This window comes from Pecten maximus, chromosome 1 (genome assembly GCF_902652985.1).
Source record: "Pecten maximus chromosome 1, xPecMax1.1, whole genome shotgun sequence".
NCBI classification, from domain to species: Eukaryota; Metazoa; Mollusca; class Bivalvia; order Pectinida; family Pectinidae; genus Pecten; species Pecten maximus.
In genome coordinates, this window is record NC_047015.1 from 17965290 (window position 1) to 17990134 (window position 24845).

At 35.7% G+C, this 24845-nt stretch overlaps 1 protein-coding gene and 1 long non-coding RNA gene across 5 annotated transcripts in view; both read left to right on the forward strand.

The window, feature by feature from the left end:
- The window catches only part of LOC117326735 (SEC14-like protein 1), a 31886-nt gene extending 15716 nt beyond the window's left edge, over nt 1–16170 (forward strand). Inside the window, exons 6-15 of one of the 4 annotated variants that reach the window (XR_004532498.1) lie at nt 148–281; nt 571–760; nt 2503–2591; nt 7238–7615; nt 8018–8155; nt 8312–8560; nt 8760–8905; nt 9186–9290; nt 10888–11691; nt 11772–16170. Coding sequence is in view for 2 of the 4 variants with exons in the window: in XM_033883468.1 (XP_033739359.1) it covers nt 148–281; nt 571–760; nt 2503–2591; nt 7238–7615; nt 8018–8155; nt 8312–8560; nt 8760–8905; nt 9186–9290; nt 10888–10900 (1442 nt within the window). In the remaining 2 variants the exon portion in view is untranslated. Of the gene's footprint in view, nt 1–147; nt 282–570; nt 761–2502; nt 2592–7237; nt 7616–8017; nt 8156–8311; nt 8561–8759; nt 8906–9185; nt 9291–10887 lie in introns of all 4 variants that reach the window. The other 3 variants (XR_004532497.1, XM_033883468.1, XM_033883460.1) reach the window with 3 other exon arrangements.
- A 2886-nt stretch (nt 16171–19056) lies between these two features.
- Nucleotides 19057–20234, forward strand: LOC117326761. The gene is made up of 2 exons (XR_004532502.1): nt 19057–19225; nt 19536–20234. It is a non-coding gene; the product is annotated as an uncharacterized LOC117326761 (long non-coding RNA).
- Nucleotides 20235–24845: the final 4611 nt, after the last annotated feature.

The following is a 24845-nucleotide window of genomic DNA, read 5'->3' on the forward strand; positions in this document are numbered from 1 at the left end:
TAAATCCATTTATTTAATGATTCTTCAGAAAACTGTATAGCTGTGTTGCAGCACCAAATCCATTTCCATTTGAATTTTAACGATTGCATTTAGAAGAGTTAGTTTAGTTTAATGATAATTTCATCAAATGTTAATATTTTGTTTTAGGTTTGTCTCCCCCGGACAAGACTGGGAAGCTGGAAGATGTATATATTGAGCGTTTTCTTGGCTCCCTTACCCCAGTACAAGAAAGTAGACTTGTACAGCTACGACAATGGCTCCAGGAAACTCATAAAGGAAAGGTGGGTTCAGTCAGACATCAGCCAATCTGGGGTGTTGACAAGCAAAGAGACTTACTTAATAGTAGAGCTTGTTTATGCTCCTTCTTTTCAAAATGTGAGGTTATGTAGTAATAGCTGTATCTGTATGTAAGTGCACGCCAGTGCCTGTGTAAAGCTTGTCTATAGATACCTGCTAAACACAAGGACAGATTTAGTTCATATTCAGACCTTAGCATAACATTATTGCATTAACAACTTGTTATAAATTAGAGATCCTGAGATTATGCCAGTCTAAAATGTACTGCTACAGATACCAAGAGATGCTCACATTCTACGTTTTCTACGAGCACGTGAATTCATTGTGGATAAGTCACGTGACATGCTGGTACACTCTCTGGCTTGGAGGAAACTGCACAATATTGACCATCTCCTAGAGACGTACCAACCAGGTGACATCATGAACCAGTACTACAGTGGAGGCTGGCACTACAACGACAAAGGTGGGCTGAATAAACCAGAATAACTATGTAGGCATTGAATGGCTTTTTTTCATTTTCATATGAGTAACAGTAGCTATCTGCATAGCCTTTGGTGAAGATATTTAGATAATTACTGTTATTCATAGGTGCAAGGAAAATGAAAAAAATCCATTCATTGTATATATTTACAATAGGGGGATTAGGAATAAAAACATGAACTTTTGATAGGTGTATACAAAAAGATGCAAAATTAATGGAACAGCCTGTGATCCCGCCAATGCACCATCATTTACGTGTCCTTCTGCAGTTTCCAGTCCTTTTTCCCCCTTTCTTTTCATTTAAAACAAAAAGACTTCAATTAACATCATAAACAATGTTGTTTTAAATTAGATTTATTTATGTGAACAAATGGCGTAGAACACAATTTACGGAAATGAAATGGGGACTTTTTTTCTGGCATATTAATATTTAACTTGTGAACTGTGTGGAAAATTAGTACATGAAACAGATGTTTGTTGTTTTTACTTGGTATTTTCATATAAAGAAGCAACACTCAGGATGTAAATATAGGAATATGAAAATGTAAATTGCCATATGTAAGAATTATTTACAATTCATGAGAAAGAATATCTATGTGAAATATACAAAGCACAATGTGAAATGCATTGCTTTCAAAGTGATACAATCACAGCCATCTGAACTTCATTACTTTCAAAAGCATATAATATAAAATTCATCCAATTCTGGGGATATCTTAAGCAATGAGGAGGGTATGGGGACAAGGAAAGGAAGTGGGTACAGGGACAAGGAGAGGAGGAGGGTATGGGGACAAGGAGAGGAGGGAGGGTATGGGGACAAGGAAAGGAGGGGGGTATGGGGACAAGGAGAGGAGGAGGGTATGGGGACAAGGAGAGGAGGAGGTATGGGGACAAGGAGAGGAGGAGGTATGGGGACAAGGAGAGGAGGAGGGTATGGGGACAAGGAGAGGAGGAAGGTATGGGGACAAGGAGAGGAGGAGGGTATGGGGACAAGGAGAGGGAGGGTATGGGGACCAGGAGAGGAGGGAGGTATGGGGGACAAGGAGAGGAGGAAGGTATGGGGACAAGGAGGAGAGGAGGAGGGTATGGGGACAAGGAGGAGAGGAGGAGGGTATGGGGACAAGGAGAGGAGGAAGGTATAGGGACAAGGAGAGGAGGAGGGTATGGGGACAAGGAGAGGAGGAGGGTATGGGGACAAGGAGAGGAGGAGGGTATGGGGACAAGGAGAGGAGGAGGGTATGGGGACAAGGAGGGGAGGAGGGTATGGGGTCAAGGAGAGGAGGAGGGTATGGGGTCAAGGAGAGGAGGAGGGTATGGGGACAAGGAGATGAAGAGGGTATGGGGACAAGGAGAGGAGGAAGGTATGGGGTCAAGGAGAGGAGGAAGGTATGGGGACAAGGAGAGGAGGAAGGTATGGGGACAAGGAGAGGAGGAGGGTATGGGGACAAGGAGAGGAGGAGGGTATGGGGACAAGGAGAGGAGGAGGGTATGGGGACAAGGAGGGGAGGAGGGTATGGGGTCAAGGAGAGGAGGAGGGTATTGGGACAAGGAGATGAAGAGGGTATGGGGACAAGGAGATGAAGAGGGTATGTGGACAAGGAGAGGAGGAGGGTATGGGGACAAGGAGAGGAGGAGATTCAGTTTTGTGTTCCATTGAATCATCAGAACTGATATAGAAATCTGATGACTAGATGTACAATGATGATATGTCTGTTTTTGTTGTAGATGGACGACCATTGTATGTCCTCAAACTTGGACAAATGGATGTGAAAGGTTTAATGAAATCTGTCGGGGAGGAAGTACTCCTAAAACATGTATGTAGATACTAATTTATGTCTTTGTCAGCTGAATGGCTTGTCCCAATACCTACTTTGATGACATGCATTTTTGATAGGTTTCTTAGAAATCTAACTGTGACAATTTAAATATTGAAGTGATATTACAGCATATAAATTGGAAACATACTTTTAAGTAATGTATATGAATGAAGAGCAGTGTGTAAAAGGTTTTAGTACATCTTTAGATAAAAGATAGAATACTGTAGGTTTGTATAGTAATGTGTTATATACTGTAGGTTTGTATGGGAATGTGTTATGTACTGTAGGTTTGTATGGGAATGTGTTATGTACTGTAGGTTTGTATGGGAATGTGTTATATACTGTAGGTTTGTATGGGAATGTGTTATATACTGTAGGTTTGTATGGGAATGTGTTATATACTGTAGGTTTGTATGTGAATGTGTTATATACTCTAGGTTTGTATGTGAATGTGTTATATACTGTAGGTTTGTATGGGAATGTGTTATATACTGTAGGTTTGTATGTGAATGTGTTATATACTCTAGGTTTGTATGTGAATGTGTTATATACTGTAGGTTTGTATGGTAATGTGTTATATATTGTAGGTTTGTATGGGAATGTGTTATATACTGTAGGTTTGTATGGGAATGTGTCATATACTGTAGGTTTGTATGGGAATGTGTTATATACTGTAGGTTTGTATGTGAATGTGTTATATACTCTAGGTTTGTATGTGAATGTGTTATATACTGTAGGTTTGTATGTGAATGTGTTATATACTGTAGGTTTGTATGTGAATGTGTTATATACTCTAGGTTTGTATGTGAATGTGTTATATACTGTAGGTTTGTATGGTAATGTGTTATATATTGTAGGTTTGTATGGGAATGTGTTATATACTGTAGGTTTGTATGGGAATGTGTCATATACTGTAGGTTTGTATGGGAATGTGTTATATACTGTAGGTTTGTATGTGAATGTGTTATATACTCTAGGTTTGTATGTGAATGTGTTATATACTGTAGGTTTGTATGGGAATGTGTTATATACTGTAGGTTTGTATGGGAATGTGTTATATACTGTAGGTTTGTATGGGAATGTGTTATATACTGTAGGTTTGTATGGGAATGTGTTATATACTGTAGGTTTGTATGGTAATGTGTTATATACTCTAGGTTTGTATGGGAATGTGTTATATACTCTAGGTTTGTATGGGAATGTGTTATATACTGTAGGTTTGTATGTGAATGTGTTATATACTGTAGGTTTGTATGGGAATGTGTTATATACTGTAGGTTTGTATGGTAATGTGTTATATACTGTAGGTTTGTATGGGAATGTGTTATGTACTGTAGGTTTGTATGTGAATGTGTTATATACTGTAGGTTTGTATGTGAATGTGTTATATACTGTAGGTTTGTATGGTAATGTGTTATATACTGTAGGTTTGTATGGGAATGTGTTATATACTGTAGGTTTGTATGGGAATGTGTTATGTATTGTAGGTTTGTATGGGAATGTGTTATATACTGTAGGTTTGTATGGGAATGTGTTATATACTGTAGGTTTGTATGTGAATGTGTTATATACTGTAGGTTTGTATGTGAATGTGTTATATACTGTAGGTTTGTATGGTAATGTGTTATATACTGTAGGTTTGTATGGGAATGTGTTATATACTGTAGGTTTGTATGGGAATGTGTAATATACTGTAGGTTTGTATGGTAATGTGTTATATACTGTAGGTTTGTATGGGAATGTGTTATATACTGTAGGTTTGTATGGTAATGTGTTATATACTGTAGGTTTGTATAGTAATGTGTTATATACTGTAGGTTTGTATGGGAATGTGTTATATACTGTAGGTTTGTATGGGAATGTGTTATATACTGTAGGTTTGTATGGGAATGTGTTATATACTGTAGGTTTGTATGGTAATGTGTTATATACTGTAGGTTTGTATGGGAATGTGTTATATACTGTAGGTTTGTATGGGAATGTGTTATATACTGTAGGTTTGTATGGGAATGTGTTATATACTGTAGGTTTGTATGGTAATGTGTTATATACTGTAGGTTTGTATGGGAATGTGTTATATACTGTAGGTTTGTATGGTAATGTGTTATATACTGTAGGTTTGTATGGGAATGTGTTATATACTGTAGGTTTGTATGGTAATGTGTTATATACTGTAGGTTTGTATGGGAATGTGTTATATACTGTAGGTTTGTATGGTAATGTGTTATATACTGTAGGTTTGTATGGGAATGTGTTATATACTGTAGGTTTGTATGGGAATGTGTTATATACTGTAGGTTTGTATAGTAATGTGTTATATACTGTAGGTTTGTATGGGAATGTGTTATATACTGTAGGTTTGTATGGGAATGTGTTATGTACTGTAGGTTTGTATGGGAATGTGTTATATACTGTAGGTTTGTATGGGAATGTGTTATATACTGTAGGTTTGTATGGGAGTGTGTTATATATTGTAGGTTTGTATAGTAATGTGTTATATACTGTAGGTTTGTATGGGAATGTGTTATATACTGTAGGTTTGTATGGGAATGTGTTATATACTGTAGGTTTGTATGGGAATGTGTAATATACTGTAGGTTTGTATGGGAATGTGTTATGTACTGTAGGTTTGTATGGGAATGTGTTATATACTGTAGGTTTGTATGGGAATGTGTTATATACTGTAGGTTTGTATGGGAATGTGTTATATACTGTAGGTTTGTATGGGAATGTGTTATATACTGTAGGTTTGTATGGGAATGTGTTATATATTGTAGGTTTGTATGGGAATGTGTTATATACTGTAGGTTTGTATGGGAATGTGTTATATACTGTAGGTTTGTATGGGAGTGTGTTATATATTGTAGGTTTGTATAGTAATGTGTTATATACTGTAGGTTTGTATGGGAATGTGTTATATACTGTAGGTTTGTATAGTAATGTGTTATATACTGTAGGTTTGTATGGGAATGTGTTATATACTGTAGGTTTGTATAGTAATGTGTTATATACTGTAGGTTTGTATGGGAATGTGTTATGTACTGTAGGTTTGTATGGGAATGTGTTATATACTGTAGGTTTGTATGGGAATGTGTTATATACTGTAGGTTTGTATAGTAATGTGTTATATACTGTAGGTTTGTATGGTAATGTGTTATATACTGTAGGTTTGTATGGGAATGTGTTATGTACTGTAGGTTTGTATGGGAATGTGTTATATACTGTAGGTTTGTATGGGAATGTGTAATATACTGTAGGTTTGTATGGGAATGTGTTATGTACTGTAGGTTTGTATGGGAATGTGTTATATACTGTAGGTTTGTATGGGAATGTGTTATATACTGTAGGTTTGTATGGGAATGTGTTATATACTGTAGGTTTGTATGGGAGTGTGTTATATATTGTAGGTTTGTATAGTAATGTGTTATATACTGTAGGTTTGTATGGGAATGTGTTATATACTGTAGGTTTGTATAGTAATGTGTTATATACTGTAGGTTTGTATGGGAATGTGTTATATACTGTAGGTTTGTATGGGAATGTGTTATGTACTGTAGGTTTGTATGGGAGTGTGTTATATATTGTAGGTTTGTATAGTAATGTGTTATATACTGTAGGTTTGTATGGGAATGTGTTATGTACTGTAGGTTTGTATGGGAATGTGTTATATACTGTAGGTTTGTATGGTAATGTGTTATATACTGTAGGTTTGTATAGTAATGTGTTATATATTGTAGGTTTGTATGGGAATGTGTTATATACTGTAGGTTTGTATGGGAATGTGTAATATACTGTAGGTTTGTATGGTAATGTGTTATATACTGTAGGTTTGTATGGGAATGTGTAATATACTGTAGGTTTGTATGGGAATGTGTTATATACTGTAGGTTTGTATGGGAATGTGTTATATACTGTAGGTTTTGTATGGGAATGTGTTATATACTGTAGGTTTGTATGGGAATGTGTTATATACTGTAGGTTTGTATGGGAATGTGTTATATACTGTAGGTTTGTATGGGAATGTGTAATATACTGTAGGTTTGTATGGGAATGTGTTATATACTGTAGGTTTGTATGGGAATGTGTTATATACTGTAGGTTTGTATGGGAATGTGTTATATACTGTAGGTTTGTATGGGAATGTGTTATATACTGTAGGTTTGTATGGGAATGTGTTATATACTGTAGGTTTGTATGTGAATGTGTTATATACTGTAGGTTTGTATGGTAATGTGTTATATACTGTAGGTTTGTATGGTAATGTGTTATATACTGTAGGTTTGTATGGTAATGTGTTATATACTCTAGGTTTGTATGGGAATGTGTTATATACTCTAGGTTTGTATGTGAATGTGTTATATACTGTAGGTTTGTATGGGAATGTGTTATATACTGTAGGTTTGTATGGGAATGTGTTATATACTGTAGGTTTGTATGGGAATGTGTTATATACTGTAGGTTTGTATGGGAATGTGTTATATACTGTAGGTTTGTATGGTAATGTGTAATATACTGTAGGTTTGTATGGGAATGTGTTATGTACTGTAGGTTTGTATGGGAGTGTGTTATATAATGTAGGTTTGTATGGGAATGTGTTATATACTGTAGGTTTAATTTGTATGATATTGTTTTATGTATTGCAGGTTTTGTATGTTAATGAAGAAGGATTACGGAGAGCAGGAGATGCTACACGACTGCGTGGATTCCCTGTGAGTGCCTGTACCTGTATTGTGGACCTTGACGGGCTGAGCATGCGACACTTGTGGAGGCCAGGTATACGGGCCTTACTCAGGATCATAGAGATGGTGGAGGCTAACTACCCAGAGACAATGGGGCGCCTACTCATTGTCCGCGCTCCCCGAGTTTTCCCTGTTCTCTGGACACTTGTAAGCCCCTTCATTGATGAGGACACCAGACAGAAGTTCATGATCTATGGAGGCAATGACTACCAAGGACCTGGAGGGCTCATTGAGTTCATAGACAAGAAATATATACCTGACTTCCTGGGTGGAGATTGTTTTGTAAGCTGAAATCAGATTTTCGTTTGTATAATTTAAATCTGTATAATTTTAATCTAAAAACTTTCTTGCACATTTAAGTGAGAAGTATTAAATAAGATTTTCGTTTGTATAATTTAAATCTGTATAATTTCAATCTAAAAACTTTCTTGCACATTTAAGTGAGAAGTATTAAATAAGATTTTCGTTTGTATAATTTAAATCTGTATAATTTCAATCTAAAAACTTTCTTGCACATTTAAGTGAGAAGTATTAAATTAGGTCATCAGTGAAAACTGACTTTAATAACAAACAAAAATCAAATAAATGATGTAATCAACAAGCCTTTTAAATGTAATGTATTTATATATAAACATGTATGTGATCTGTATAGCTGTTTTACACCTTAATCTTCTTTGTTACCAGTGTGATGTACCTGAAGGAGGGTTGGTGCCAAAATCCCTTTATAAGGAGGAGTTTACAGAAAAGGCCCCTGAGGGCCCACCCCTCAGTCCTGATAGTTTATACCAGACCTGTCACATAGTCAAAGATTTCCCCCATGAGGTAACACATTTATACTCAGAGATCATTCTTCAATATTAATTTTCTATCTATTTACTCCAAAGTATGAACAGTAGCATTGATATGGTAGTAATATTTGTACAGGAAGGATAACTTGTTTCAAATTGTTTAACATAGTTAAAAATGTTGTCTTTGTAGGTGATGATATCCATTCCACAGAAGGGGTCTGTTATTACCTGGGACTTTGACATTCTGAAGGGTGATGTGACTTTCACCGTGTTACGATGTAAACATGAGGTGTCAGGAGACCCCTTGCATCAACACCACATCAGCGGGGCTGTTGGTGGTATAGGCTCCACACAATACGTCGACAAAACCATGCAAGTGGGCATGGACCTAAGTATCGTAGAACCACCTCATATATGTCGGGATGGAGATAGTGTTCAAGTTAGTATTGTCCATCGTCAGCTGTTCGTCCCTCCATCCATTCGTCATTAGATAATTCTTCTACAAAGCTTATTACTTTTCAAATTTCATATGTATGTTCCTATTGCTCCTAATCTCTGTATGATCAGATAAATGTCTTGAATTTCTTGACCTTTTGATTTGTTAGTGGGAAATTTGACATTAAAGTGTTGTTTTACAGGGATCTCATGTGACCAGTCAGACAGGAAGTTACATACTTCAGTGGAAGTACTTTGATGCAGGGAAAGCTGTGTTTGACTTTCCTCTGGCCACACACAAATCTAAGGTCATGTATTACACAGAGATACTGGAGTCTGCAGCCTTCAGGTTAGTAGTCTCTAACTCTCTGTCCTAGTAATTGTATATAATACGATTAAATCAATATTATGGACCATTCTTAGCGTATCACCTCTCCAAAACCAAAATTTAACAAATACAACATAACAGCCATTAACTAAAATGTAACAGTAAAAGTATAAACAAGAACAAGGTATCAAACTTTTACAAAGGAGTCAATGATTTAAAAATATAAATACCAAGTTAATTGACAGTTCAAGCTGTGTCCCCAATGTGTCCCCACTGCTGAATATAACACTATTTCACACAGGGGATCAATGACAAGCTTGCAGTCCAGCCATAGTGCATTCTCATCCCTCAGTATCGGCACATCACAGAGCAGTCTCTCCACAGTCCCACCTGACGGCATCCACAGGTAAGCACAGTCTCTCCACAGTTCCACCTGACGGCATCCACAGGTAAGTACAGTCTCTCCACAGTCCCACCTGACGGCATCCACAGGTAAGCACAGTCTCTCCACAGTTCCACCTGACGGCATCCACAGGTAAGCACAGTCTCTCCACAGTTCCACCTGATGGCATCCACAGGTAAGTACAGTCTCTCCACAGTTCCACCTGACGGCATCCACAGGTAAACACAGTCTCTCCGCAGTTCCACCCAACTGAATCCACAGGTAAGCACAGTCTCCGCAGTTCCACCCAACTGAATCCACAGGTAAACACAGTCTCTCTGCAGTTCCACATGCCAGAAAGTGACAGGTAAGCAAAATCTCACTACAGTCCCAGCCAACTGAATCCACAGGTAAACACTTGATAAAGCTTTGTCACTGCTTCTTGTGCAACTGAGCCACAGCATAACTATTATTGTAAACAGTGACTCCCATAGTGGGATTAGCATTGATTTGTGATAAATTGTAAACAAAGTCTGTGAAGTTAGTGGTGGTACATGGTAAACTCTGTGAAGTTAGTGGTGGTACGTTGTAAACTCTGTGAGGTTAGTGGTGGTACGTTGTAAACTCTGTGAAGTTAGTGGTGGTACATTGTAAACTCTGTGAGGTTAGTGGTGGTACATTGTAAACTCTGTGAAGTTAGTGGTGGTACGTTGTGAACTCTGTGAAGTTAGTGGTGGTACGTTGTAAACTCTGTGAGGTTAGTGGTGGTACATTGTAAACTCTGTGAGGTTAGTGGTGGTAAGTTGTAAACTCTGTGAAGTTAGTGGTGGTACGTTGTAAACTCTGTGAGGTTAGTGGTGGTACGTTGTAAACTCTGTGAGGTTAGTGGTGGTACATTGTAAACTCTGTGAGGTTAGTGGTGGTACATTGTAAACTCTGTGAGGTTAGTGGTGGTACGTTGTAAACTCTGTGAGGTTAGTGGTGGTACGTTGTAAACTCTGTGAGGTTAGTGGTGGTACATTGTAAACTCTGTGAGGTTAGTGGTGGTACGTTGTAAACTCTGTGAGGTTAGTGGTGGTACGTTGTAAACTCTGTGAGGTTAGTGGTGATACGTTGTAAACTCTGTGAGGTTAGTGGTGGTACGTTGTAAACTCTGTGAGGTTAGTGGTGGTTCGTTGTAAACTCTGTGAGGTTAGTGGTGGTTCGTTGTAAACTGAGGTTAGTGGTGGTACATTGTAATCTCTGTGAAGTTAGTGGTGGTACGTTGTAAACTCTGTGAGGTTAGTGGTGGTACATTGTAAACTCTGTGAGGTTAGTGGTGGTTCGTTGTAAACTCTGAGGTTAGTGGTGGTACATTGTAAACTCTGTGAAGTTAGTGGTGGTACGTTGTAAATTCTGTGAGGTTAGTGGTGGTACATTGTAAACTCTGTGAGGTTAATTGGTTCTCTTCCATAAATCAATTTTGATTAGATTTTGATAACAGTATGTCAACTTGAATAGTCTGTTTGATATAGTTGAATTTAGTAAGTCAATTTATATCCTGAAGTCTAGAAGAGAATGATACCTGTCTATAGATTAGTAAATAGAAGTGATTCTTTTATAATTGTTTTTTTTATTTCAGGCTAAAAAGGTGACAGAAGCTTGAAGATTTTGATGGAGAGTAAACATTTCCCAGGTGTACTGGAGCTCTGTTGAGAGTAAACATTTCCCAGGTGTACTGGAGCTCTGTTGAGAGTAAACATTTCCCAGGTGTACTGGAGCTCTGTTGAGAGTAAGGGCATATTGTGGAGAAAGCTGTCTCTGAAGTCACTTTCTAGAGTTGGGTCTCACTAAACCTACCTCGTCACATGACCAGCTGGCCAGCAGCGACACTCTGACAGTCATACATGTCAGTGGTCATCTAGAGACTGATGGACACACCATATCATACCACCTTATCACAGCATCCAGTCGAATGCATTGTTTTCTGCTGTGTACATTGCCATAGTCAGTATTGACAAGCATTTTCTTTCCGTAATTAGTTAGGTATTAGATAAATAAACATTGATTACTCCAGTCCACTCCATGCCTAGTTAGGCAAATAAAGAACACTATATACTCCATACCTAGTTAGGTAAATTATACTACCATCCATACCTAGTTAGGTAAATTACACTACCCTCCATACCTAGTTAGGTAAATAACACATTGTATATACTCCATACCTAGTTAGGTAAATTACACTACCATCCATACCTAGTTAGGTAAATTACACTACCTTCCATACCTAGTTAGGTAAATAACACTACCATCCATACCTAGTTAGGTAAATAACACTACATTGTATATACTCCATACCTAGTTAGGTAAATTACACTACATTGTATATACTCCATACCTAGTTAGGTAAATTACACTACATTGTATATACTCCATACCTAGTTAGGTAAATTACACTACATTGTATATACTCCATACCTAGTTAGGTAAATTACACTACATTGTATATACTCCATACCTAGTTAGGTAAATTACACTACCCTCCATACCTAGTTAGGTAAATTACACTACCCTCCATACCTAGTTGGATAAACACGTAACACTAACATCTATCTCTAGAATACAATTTCTGTCTGGTACTGTGCGGCAGACTTGACCCGTTGTACAAAGGAGTGATCATGGCCCAGTATTTAGGGTCTGGGTATTTTGTATGAGACGCAGAAGCTGAGACATCTGGCTGGTACTTGTTGGATATAGCAAGTTATTGAGTTATCTCCCATTGCCCATGTGATAATATGTGTATCTGTGATATGTCGCCCGACTACGATTTGGTGTAGGTTGTTTCTGTTTCAGAGGATATTTTTATACATTTCCCCTTATGATGCCTTCCTGTGGTACTTTTATGACTTCTTTATCTGATGATAAACACTAGGTATGGGAAACAGTTATACAGCCCAATTATTTACACATTTCAAACAATCTAAAAAATATATTTTGTTTCTCACTTGTTAATTTCTCTTTTTAAATGTTTTGATATTTAATGAAATTAATGAATGACAAAGAGTATTTAGTTGTACTGATGGTACTAATACAAAATTAATCATGGGAGACTTACCATGTACTGGTCATGACATCAATCATGCCAGTCAGGTTTAGATATTAAAGAATCCATATATTGTGGGATTTAGATTTTTATTTATCTAAATTTTATATATTCAAGTTATTTTAGTTGTAATTTGTCTTAGAACACCATGCTATATAGTGTTGATAGCGTGTAATTATCCTGTGACCTTTTAGTCATGACATGAAGTGAGAAACTCAGGAATCTTACTTATTGGTAATAGTTAAGTAATAGTCTTTTCAAGAATTTTTATGATATGAAATTTAAATCTTCATATCAAGATAACTAAGAAATGAAATGGAAACGAGGATTTGTATTTGGCTGTGGTGTTAGATGTACAAATTTAGACATGGATTTACAAACATCATCTTAACACCTCTGATATATCTGTGTCACCAGTTGTTCTAGTCATATTGTCAGTGTTACAAACTCTCAGCAGAATGTTTTATCACTATATAAACATATTTTGACTTGAGTTCTGATTAATGAATGTGATTTTTAGAAGATTTGTCATCTTTGTGTATATCTACATGACCAAGCCTCATTGTGTGCAAGACCACACTTTTAGAAAAGTTCTTCCCATACAATTAATATTGTTTTAGATTACTCATTAAGATTCTGTTAGAAAATTGTGAGAGTGTTGGTAGCAGGGTAGCGATCTAATTATTGAGTAAGGAGATTGTGAGAGTGTTGGTAGCAGGTTAGCAATCTAATTATTGAGTAAGGAGATTGTGAGAGTGTTGGTAGCAGGGTAGCGATCTAATTATTGAGTAAGGAGATTGTGAGAGTGTTGGTAGCAGGGTAGCGATCTGATTATTGAGTAAGGAGATTGTGAGAGTGTTGGTAGCAGGTTAGCAATCTAATTATTGAGTAAGGAGATTGTGAGAGTGTTGGTAGCAGGGTAGCGATCTAATTATTGAGTAAGGAGATTGTGAGAGTGTTGGTAGCAGGTTAGCAATCTAATTATTGAGTAAGGAGATTGTGAGAGTGTTGGTAGCAGGGTAGCGATCTAATTATTGAGTAAGGAGATTGTGAGAGTGTTGGTAGCAGGGTAGCGATCTAATTATTGAGTAAGGAGATTGTGAGAGTGTTGGTAGCAGGGTAGCGATCTGATTATTGAGTAAGGAGATTGTGTGAGTGTTGGTAGCAGGGTAGCGATCTGATTATTGAGTAAGGAGATTGTGTGAGTGTTGGTAGCAGGGTAGCGATCTGATTATTGAGTAAGGAGATTGTGAGAGTGTTGGTAGCAGGGTAGCGATCTGAATACATTTTTAAACCACGGTGTTGATCATGTTTTATCATTCATGTTTATAAGGATATTCGTTTCTAGACAATTTGATAAACATTTTGTTATATCATTTTTGTATAATTTATTCATATGTTTTTGACTTATCTGAGATCACTGAATACAATTGTTTTTGTAATTTTGAGTATGTAGAAAGGAGAGAAACTAAATGTTATTGTATTTTATGGCTAACAAATTGACATACTGCAGTATACTGTGAGTTGTGATTTAAATGGCTGTTCTTCATCAAACCATCAGCACTATTAATTTTTTATAGAAAATCTATAATAATAAATTAATTGTATTTGATTAATGAAAATGCCTTTGTCGACAAATATTGAAGGTCAGTAATTGTTCTTCCACTTTGTTACTGAAGAATCTGCCAAAACATTTTTGCAGTGATGTGTTTTTCCTTACCGGGGTATTTTCACGTTATGAATTTGCATTACATTGAGAATAAGTTTTACTTTAATTATGAAATGGCACTAAAAATTTGAAGAGTTAACATTGCCAGACTTTGGATGGTATATGTTTACCTTATATTAACATGGATGGTATATGTTTACCTTGTAATACCATACTTTTTAAGTGGTCTCCACTCCTTCATTACAGATTTCCTTAAGTGTAAGAAGTCAAGTTATTATCAGAGCAGATATGTTTAGTTATTTTTACAGCTTGATATGGTGGGTGCACCTTCAGTTTTATTAGAGGCAGGTACTTAGATTGACTTAGGTAACGGTAATTGATATCAAAGCTTAGTCATTATATAAGCTAAACTAACTGGTATCAAAACTGAGGTAGCTACGATATTAAATGTGAATTAGGTAGCTGAGATGAAAACATATCGTCTACAATGTATACTTTTTTAAGAGTGCTCGGTTTTCCCAAGTGCTACACCTAGTGCTGAGAACTGTTGTTCTGTTGTTGTTTAATAAGTATTGGTAGCTGAAACACTGATGTTTTTATGGGTAAGGGCTACTCCAGTGTTTTGCCCATGTTATATTGTGATTGGTAATCAATCTGATGGAAACAAACCATAAGTAAATTGGATGTAAAAATCTGTAATAAATTAATGTGAATTTCCTTGGGATCAGATCAACTTTGCAGCTATTGAACACTGGTAAAATTAACAGTCAAGTTTATGCACAAGATAATTAAATATATGATGAACGTGCAATATCGAATGAGAACTATGCAACATCCCATTACAATGTTGTGTGAAAATTTTAATATTTGACATTTGATTACCCAATTAATTAGTGATTCGTGGTTAAGTAATTCCAAAACTGAAGTACTGCCAAGCACAATTTTGTTGGAATAATGTGTATATTTGACTTCTGTGCCAAATGACGATGCTGTGGACTGATGCATGACTACTTAAGGGGCTGCTGTACCTTCATTATAAGGTGTCTATTTGAACTTAATACCATGATCTGATCTTATTTAAATCGTTTATATTTTGCCAAAATAGGTACAATATAAATTTATTGAGAACTCTTTTCAATCTGATCTTGGTTTGAACTTGATGTACCTTTTATGGGCCCCACACAGAAAAAAGTGTGAGGATATAATGTCTCTTGGATGTACACGGTGTAGTACTTAATATACTGCAGAATCTTTTAATTCCTCACACCCTTCATATTTATATGATAGTTGGGTATGTAATTTTAACACTGTTAACCATCCAGCTGTAGCAACTGTTTCATGCATGTAGAGTTAAACTTGTAATGATGTGAAGCGTCACTTGTTACCATCATCTTTTTCATTTAAAAAAAACCCTAAAGAATACCTGAAAGGCACCATTATCACAAATATTTTGCGTTTTTAGCCCACCATCTTGATGATGGTGGACTATTCAAATCGCCCTGTGTTTGTGTTCCATGCACCGTTGTACATCCATAAACAATCCTTGTTATCGCCATTTCTTGAGGAATACATGTACTTAAAACTTCACACATAGGTTTCAACCTTGGTTCCTAGTGGTGTCCATTCAATTTTGTGTCTAATCGCAAAACAAAATGGCTGACAAGTGGCCATCTTAGATTCTTCACATGAAGTTTGTTATCACTATTTCTTGACGTCCAGGAGGATATTTGTGGATATTTCTCAAAGCGTAGGTTACCCATGGTTCCTAGTTGGGCCCATTCAGTTTTGAATTTGTGCATGATCAAAAAGGACACTGGTCTGATTGAGAACACGATATGGGAAACAGGTGACCATTTTGAATGTTTCCTGCCAAAGTTTGTTCTTTTAGCTTTATCAAATTTCAAAGTGTAGGTTTCTCTTCTAAAGTTGAAGTTTGTTATTTTTATTTCTTTGAGAGTTCTTGGTTGATCTGTCTCGTATTTCATTGGTAGGTTTTCCTTTATTTTGATTAAGAGGAGAGGAGGAATATGAGAAAACAGGAGAAAATTTCAGTTTTACATGCATTCAATTAAGATCAATGGTGGGTACCAAGATCCTTCTAGGATTTCTTGCTTATTGAGAATATTGTTATGTATATATCAGGTGTAGAAAAATAAAATAAAACCAACCATTGTCTCATGTCAGAAATATCATCAACTCTTTTACCATCAGTCTACATTATATGTACATCTGTATGGAATGGATTTCTGTAGATTTCATACTTGTATGAATGATGGGCTTGCAATAAAGTGGGTTCTAAAATTTCGCAAAGGCCCAAATTGAACTTTTTCTACTGGCAGTTGAGGATGAAAAAAGTTATATTGCAGATCTTATACATTAATGTTATGTGTGTTATAGTGTTATGCATGATATATGTTATAATATCATTTGTGTTATATCTATTTGTGGGTTTAAAAATGTCTGTTGTAGATGTTACAATGTCTGGTAATAGGTGCTATAATGTCTATTAAAGATGTTACATTGTCCTGTTATATCTATTGTAATGTCTGTTATTATGTCAGTTATATGTGTTATAATGTATGTTATATGTGTTATAATGTCTGTTACAGGTGTTATAATGTCTGTTATAGGTGTTATCATGTGTGTTATAGGTGTTATAATGTCTGTTATAAATGTTATAATGTCTGTTATAGGTGTTATAATGTCTGTTATAAATGTTATAATGTCTGTTATAAATGTTATAATGTTTGTTATAGGTGTTATAATGTCTGTTATAAATGTTATAATGTCTGTTATAGGTGTTATAATGTCTGTTATAAATGTTATAATGTCTATTATAAATGTTATAATGTATGTTACAGGTGTTATAATGTGTTACAGGTGTTATAATGTCTGTTATAGGTGTTATAATGTCTGTTATAGATGTTATAATGTCTGTTATAAATGTTATAATGTATGTTACAGGTGTTATAATGTGTTACATGTGTTATAATGTCTGTTATATGTGTTATAATGTATGTTACAGGTGTTATAATGTGTTACAGGTGTTATAATGTTTGTTATATGTGTTATAATGTCTGTTATAGGTGTTATAATGTCTGTTGTATGTGTTATAATGTCTGTTATAGATGTTATAATGTCTGTTATAGGTGTTATAATGTCTATGCATATGTAGGCTCCCCTTGGTGCTTAGTTCTGCATATTGCATTTTGAGACCAATCGGAAAAAAACATGGCCGACAGGCAGCCATCTTGGATTTTGATAATTGAAGTTTGTTATCGCTATTTCTGAGAAAGTACTGAAGGGATCTTTCTCAAATTACATATGTAGGCTCCCCTTGGTGCCTAGTTTTGCATATTGCATTTTGAGACCAATCGGAAAACAACATGGCCGACAGACAGCCATCTTGGATTTTGACAATTGAAGTTTGTTATCGCTATTTCTGAGAAAGTACTGAAGGGATCTTTCTCAAATTGAATATGTAGTCTCCCCTTGGTGCTTAGTTATGCATATTGCATTTTGAGACCAATCGGAAAAAAACATGGCCGACAGGCAGCCATCTTGGATTTTGACAATTGAAGTTTGTTATCGCTATTTCTGAGAAAGTACTGAAGGGATCTTTTTCAAATTTCATATGTAGATTCCCCTCAGTGCCTTGTTATGCATATTGCATTTTGAGACCAATCGGAAAACAACATGGCCGACAGGCAGCCATCTTGGATTTTGACAATTGAAGTTTGTTATCGCTATTTATCAGAAATTGCTGAAGGTGTTATAATGTCTGTTATAAATGTTATAATGTCTGTTATAGGTGTTATCATGTCTGTTATAAATGTTATAATGTCTATTATAAATGTTATAATGTATGTTACAGGTGTTATAATGTGTTACAGGTGTTATAATGTGTTACAGGTGTTATAATGTCTGTTATAGGTGTTATAATGTCTGTTATAGATGTTATAATGTCTGTTATAAATGTTATAATGTATGTTACAGGTGTTATAATGTGTTACATGTGTTATAATGTCTGTTATATGTGTTATAATGTATGTTACAGGTGTTATAATGTGTTACAGGTGTTATAATGTTTGTTATATGTGTTATAATGTCTGTTATAGGTGTTATAATGTCTGTTGTATGTGTTATAATGTCTGTTATAGATGTAATAATGTCTGTTATAGGTGTTATAATGTCTGTTATAGGAATTATAATGTCTGTTATAAGTGTTTTAATGTATGTTATAGATGTTATAATGTCTGTTATAGGTGTTATAATGTATGTTATAGATGTTATAATGTCTGTTATAGGTGTAATAATGTCTGTTATAGGTGTTATAATGTCTGTTATAGGTGTTATAGTGTCTGTTACAGGTGTTATAATGTCTGTTACAGGTGTTATAATGTCTGTTATAGGTGTTATAATGTCTGTTACAGGTGTTATAATGTCTGTTATAGGTGTTATAATGTCTGTTATAGGTGTTATAGTGTCTGTTACAGGTGTTATAATGTCTGTTACAGGTGTTATAATGTCTGTTATATGTGTTATAATGTCTGTTACAGGTGTTATAATGTCTGTTATAGATGTTATAATGTCTGTTATAGGTGTTATAGTGTCTGTTATAGGTGTTATAATGTCTTATCGATGTTCTAATGTCTGTTATAGGTGTTACAATGTCTGTTACAGGTGTTATAATGTATGTTATAGATGTTATAATGTCTGTTATAGGTGTTATAATGTCTGTTATATATGTTATAATGTCTGTTACAGGTGTTATAGTGTCTGTTATAGGTGTTATAGTGTCTGTTACAGGTGTTATAATGTCTGTTACAGGTGTTATAATGTCTGTTATAGGTGTTATAATGTCTGTTATAGGTGTTATAGTGTCTGTTACAGGTGTTATAATGTCTGTTACAGGTGTTATAATGTCTGTTACAGGTGTTATAATGTCTGTTATATGTGTTATAATGTCTGTTACAGGTGTTATAATGTCTGTTATAGATGTTATAATGTCTGTTACAGGTGTTATAATGTCTGTTATAGGTGTTACAATGTCTGTTACAGGTGTTATAATGTATGTTATAGATGTTATAATGTCTGTTATAGGTGTTATAATGTCTGTTATATATGTTATAATGTCTGTTACAGGTGTTATAGTGTCTGTTATAGGTGTTATAGTGTCTGTTACAGGTGTTATAATGTCTGTTACAGGTGTTATAATGTCTTATAGGTGTTATAATGTCTGTTATATGTGTTATAGTGTCTGTTATAGGTATTATAATGTCTGTTATAGGTATTATAATGTCTGTTATAGGTGTTTTAATGTCTGTTATAAATGTTATAATGTCTGTTATAGGTGTTATGTCAGTTATAAATGTTATAATGTCTGTTATATGTGTTATAATGTCTGTTATAGGTGTTATAATGTTTGTTACAGGTGTTATAATGTCAGTTATATGTGTTATAATGTCAGTTATATGTGTCATAATGTCAGTTATATGTGTTATAATGTCTGTTATAGGTGTTATAATGTCTGTTATAGGTGTTATAATGTCTGTTATAGGTGTTTTAGTGTCTGTTACAGGTGTTATAATGTCTGTTATAATTGGTATAATGTCTGTTATATGTGTTATAATGTCTGTTATATGTGTTATAATGTCTGTTATAGGTGTTATAATGTCTGTTATAGGTGTTATAATGTATGTTATAATTGGTATAATGTCTGTTGTAGGTGTCATTATGACCTGTCGTCAGTTGTACTGAGTGCTGCACTTGTGTGATTACTTTGGTTTTGTGTTGAACCACATACAGAGAAAGTGTTTTACTGATATAACCATTATACTCCTCCCCTGTGTGTGTATGTCCTATAGAAAAAAACACTGTGTACAAGTTTGATACCTGATTGTAAGTGTCAATATTTGTGGATAAACATACATCAACTGTATACGGTACTTTTCGTACAGTTCATGGGGTAAAACATGCAGACATTTGTATCATTATCATATTACGTATAAATCTGTATGTCAATGGTTTTAGCTGGTTGATTGACGCAATCGACATCACATGAGATACGAGTCTATTAGTCATCATTTGATATCTACCGGCTACAATTGATGTGTGTACAAGAAAGGAATGTTACAAAATCAGCCGTTTGTTTACCATTATGTAACCATTTTGCAATACATTTTGAATTGTTAGCAATAAAATAAACAAAACAGATTATATATGTTTGTTTACATTTTCAACCCCAGTCATCAGTAGGTGGTTTTTTTTACAGAACTTATTAAAAAGGTTTCTCTGTGGGCTTTACTGCTGGGCTTAAAGTTGCGGAAAACGGCACTTACAGCCAATCACAGGGACTTGACGAATCCCCAACTCACGGTCAAATGTTTATATAAATTGTTTGCAGTTCGGTCCATGATGTGCACTATTTGGATGTAAAATGCAATGGAGTTGAATTTATTTATGTTCTAATATAAGCAGGCTCTGTAAGCAAGGTCCAAAACGGGACTCCCAAAGGCGGAAGTGGCATTTACAATGAGATTTAATCTATAACGGACTCACTTTGTCATAAGTGGTTTTCAAACAGGCTTAGTGTTTAAAACTTTGGTATTTGGAAAACAATGAAATGTTGGGTGAAAAACTAGGCTTTAAAAGGGTCTTTAGGTCAGTGTGAAAGTCAGTTTGACAGCAGTACTAATGTGGAAAACAAACTTGAAAAGATCGCTCAGAAAAAAAACAAAAAAAAAAGTACAACGCAGAAAACTCGATCAAATGACAAAAAAAATAATTTAGAAACCCCGATCAAAAAATGCATTAAACGTTAAGAATGCATGTACATTGTATGTAATTTAATGGGTTTCACAACAAGCTCTGTCTAATTTGAGTGAAAAGTGAGTTTACAACGTGACTAAACATCGGTAACGGGGTCTATTGTAAGTGAACAGGAAAGATAGAGCCTTTCAGACGAAGCTAATAACTATCGATGAAAATTGAAAAACTACAGCGGGCGCAACTGATATGAAAACAATGAAAATGTAGGGGCTAGGTTGAGATGAAGACAGCGATTTTAAAATCGGAGATTCTAGTGGGAAAATGCAGGATCTGTGATTTTTATGGAAAACCAGTGTTAACCGTAATGCTTCAGTGAGTATTGTACCAGGGTGTGATAAAATCTGATTCAATGACTGGTTTATGATCAAAGGAACCGATGCCCACGTGCATGGTACCTAGCGTACCGACCCACATCACTACAGCATAGGTGTGGTGTCAGGGCCAGAGGAAACTCGGGCTAAGCATAGGTATACGTACAAAGCAGCCAACATGTTCATGACACACATTCAATATTTTTAGCCCACCATCATCAGATGGTGGGCTATTCAAATCGCCCTGCGTCCGTGGTCCGTCGTCCGTCCGGCCGTTAACAATTCTTGTTATCGCTAATCCTCAGAAAGTGCTGAAGGGATCTTTCTCAAATTTCATATCTGGGTTCCCCTTGGTGCCTAGTTATGCATATTGCATTTTGAGACCAATCGGAAAACAACATGGCCGACAGGCAGCCATCTTGGATTTTGACAATTGAAGTTTGTTATCGCTATTTCTGAGAAAGTACTGAAGGGATCTTTCTCAAATTGCATATGTAGGCTCCCCTTGGTGCTTAGTTATGCATATTGCATTTTGAGACCAATCGGAAAAAAACATGGCCGACAGGCAGCCATCTTGGATTTTGATAATTGAAGTTTGTTATCGCTATTTCTGAGAAAGTACTGAAGGGATCTTTCTCAAATTACATATGTAGGCTCCCCTTGGTGCCTAGTTTTGCATATTGCATTTTGAGACCAATCGGAAAACAACATGGCCGACAGGCAGCCATCTTGGATTTTGACAATTGAAGTTTGTTATCGCTATTTCTGAGAAAGTACTGAAGGGATCTTTCTCAAATTGCATATGTAGGCTCCCCTTGGTGCTTAGTTCTGCATATTGCATTTTGAGACCAATCGGAAAAAAACATGGCCGACAGGCAGCCATCTTGGATTTTGATAATTGAAGTTTGTTATCGCTATTTCTGAGAAAGTACTGAAGGGATCTTTCTCAAATTACATATGTAGGCTCCCCTTGGTGCCTAGTTTTGCATATTGCATTTTGAGACCAATCGGAAAACAACATGGCCGACAGGCAGCCATCTTGGATTTTGACAATTGAAGTTTGTTATCGCTATTTCTGAGAAAGTACTGAAGGGATCTTTCTCAAATTGAATATGTAGGCTCCCCTTGGTGCTTAGTTATGCATATTGCATTTTGAGACCAATCGGAAAAAAACATGGCCGACAGGCAGCCATCTTGGATTTTGACAATTGAAGTTTGTTATCGCTATTTCTGAGAAAGTACTGAAGGGATCTTTTTCAAATTTCATATGTAGATTCCCCTCAGTGCCTTGTTATGCATATTGCATTTTGAGACCAATCGGAAAACAACATGGCCGACAGGCAGCCATCTTGGATTTTGACAATTGAAGTTTGTTATCGCTATTTATCAGAAATTGCTGAAGGGATCTTTCTGAAATTTCATTTGAAGGTTGCCCTCTATGCCTAGTTATGCAAATTGGATTTTGAGGCCAGTCAGAAAACAACCTGCCCGACAGGCAGCCATCTTGTATTTTGACAATTGAAGTTTGGTATCGCTATTTTACAGAAGGTACTGAAGGGATCTTTCTCAAATTTCATATGTAGGTTGCCCTTGGTCCCTGGTGTTGCATTTTGGGACCAATCCGAAAACAACAGACAGCCATTATCGCTAAATCTTAAATTTTATATATAGGTTCCCCTTGAAAAGTACTAGAGGGCTGTTTCTGAATTAACACAGATTAGTAAGACTTAGAGGAAGGGAAAAGTAGAGAAAAGATCAATCTGACATGGAACCTATAAAGATCATTCAATGGTGGGCGCCAAGATCCCTCTGGGATCTCTTGTTATTCTCAAATTCTGCGTGTTGTATCTGGCTGTATTTCATAACTGTTGAATATGTATTGCTTAAATATACAAATTATATTAATATACAATACAAATTAACAATTACGGAATATCAATTGGAAGGTATAAACATAAACTTATTGAATAATTCGCTGTTTGAAATACCATTCATGTGTATATGAACATATGGTTTTAAAATATGAAAATTAAATATTTGACAAAAAAAGAGATTGTCATAACTGAAATCAAATAACGTTTTGTCGGTGAGAGACACTCCTAAAACGAAGTCTACACGATGTATTTTTCTCGCACCATAAACGATTGATAACATAAACATTATACAAAGTATGTATTATAATAGTCATCTCTGTATAAAGAACGGTAATTATGTATTCGTCTCCAACTAAAAACAACAGAGGTGTAAATCAGGGTGACAGTATTAGTCCTTGTTTAAAGTTTTTACGTGATTCTGGTGATAGGACTTGAATACACCTTTACAAACTGAGCATCCTACGTTCAATGCCCTGCTGTTCGTCGATGATTTGTTAGTGTCTGGTGGTCACACACGTCTACCATTCTGTTTATGACAAGTAAGATGACTACTGCAAATCACGGAAATTGAATGTAAATATTGGTCAAACAAAGGTCAGGATAATGCGTAAAGGAATAAAGGATTATTCTACATATACATTCCAATGCAGTGGGGAAGTGTTAGAAAGAGTAGACAAATGCAAATATTTAGGTGTAGTATTTTAAATGTAGATGATTACCTATATAATAAGGCTCTGAAAGCTTTTCTCAATCAACATTAATTGCATCTCTTTTCAAGATGTCCACAGAAATACTTTGATGAGACGTATCCCTATAATTATAGGTATGTATGGCCGACTATAATGACCTATCCTTACCTACATAACGAGGTATGGTTAGCCGACTATAATGACCTATCCTTATCTACGATAACGAGGTGTGGTTAGCCGACCATAATGACCTATCCTTATCTACGATAACGAGGTATGGTTAGCCGACTATAATGACCTATCCTTACCTACATAACGAGGTATGGTTAGCCGACTATAATGACCTATCCTTACCTACATAACGAGGTATGGTTAGCCGACTATAATGACCTATCCTTACCTATATAACGAGGTATGGTTAGCCGACTATAATGACCTATCCTTACCTACATAACGAGGTATGGTTAGCCGACTATAATGACGAGGTATGGTTAGCCGACTATAATGACCTATCCTTACCTACATAACGAGGTATGGTTAGCCGACTATAATGACCTATCCTTACCTACATAACGAGTTATGGTTAGCCGACTATGATGTTGATTTATCCAATCAAGACAATTTACCAGTGGAGCAACAACATCATAAGATGTTAAAATGTATACTTATAGTTTAAAGACAGTCTTCGAATACGGAGAGAAACTCGGATGCTCTCGAAAACCAGTCATCGTGTTCACATACAATTTGTACAGCTACTACTTATACAAAGTTCTTAGATTGATCAACGTTGGTTCAGATGTAACCCCACATGAAAGGAAGTTTTATTTGAGTTTAATTGCGTCTATTATGATCAACAGAGTATCATGAAACCCCCAAAAATTAAAACTGGTAAATAGATATTAGGTTGGCATGATAACATTTTTATGGAATTAGAATCTCCATTCTATTTGTATCCAAACTTGCCAAAATCTATGAAATGTTCTATTACAGACTTACGCACTAGTTCAAAGTATTGAGGGACGGTATAATAAACGAAAATCCCAAGGAAAAATAGACTTTGTGGATTTTGTCCTGTGTGGAAAGTAAAGGTTACTCCTAACTTTTTCAATATGCAGTCAGATCC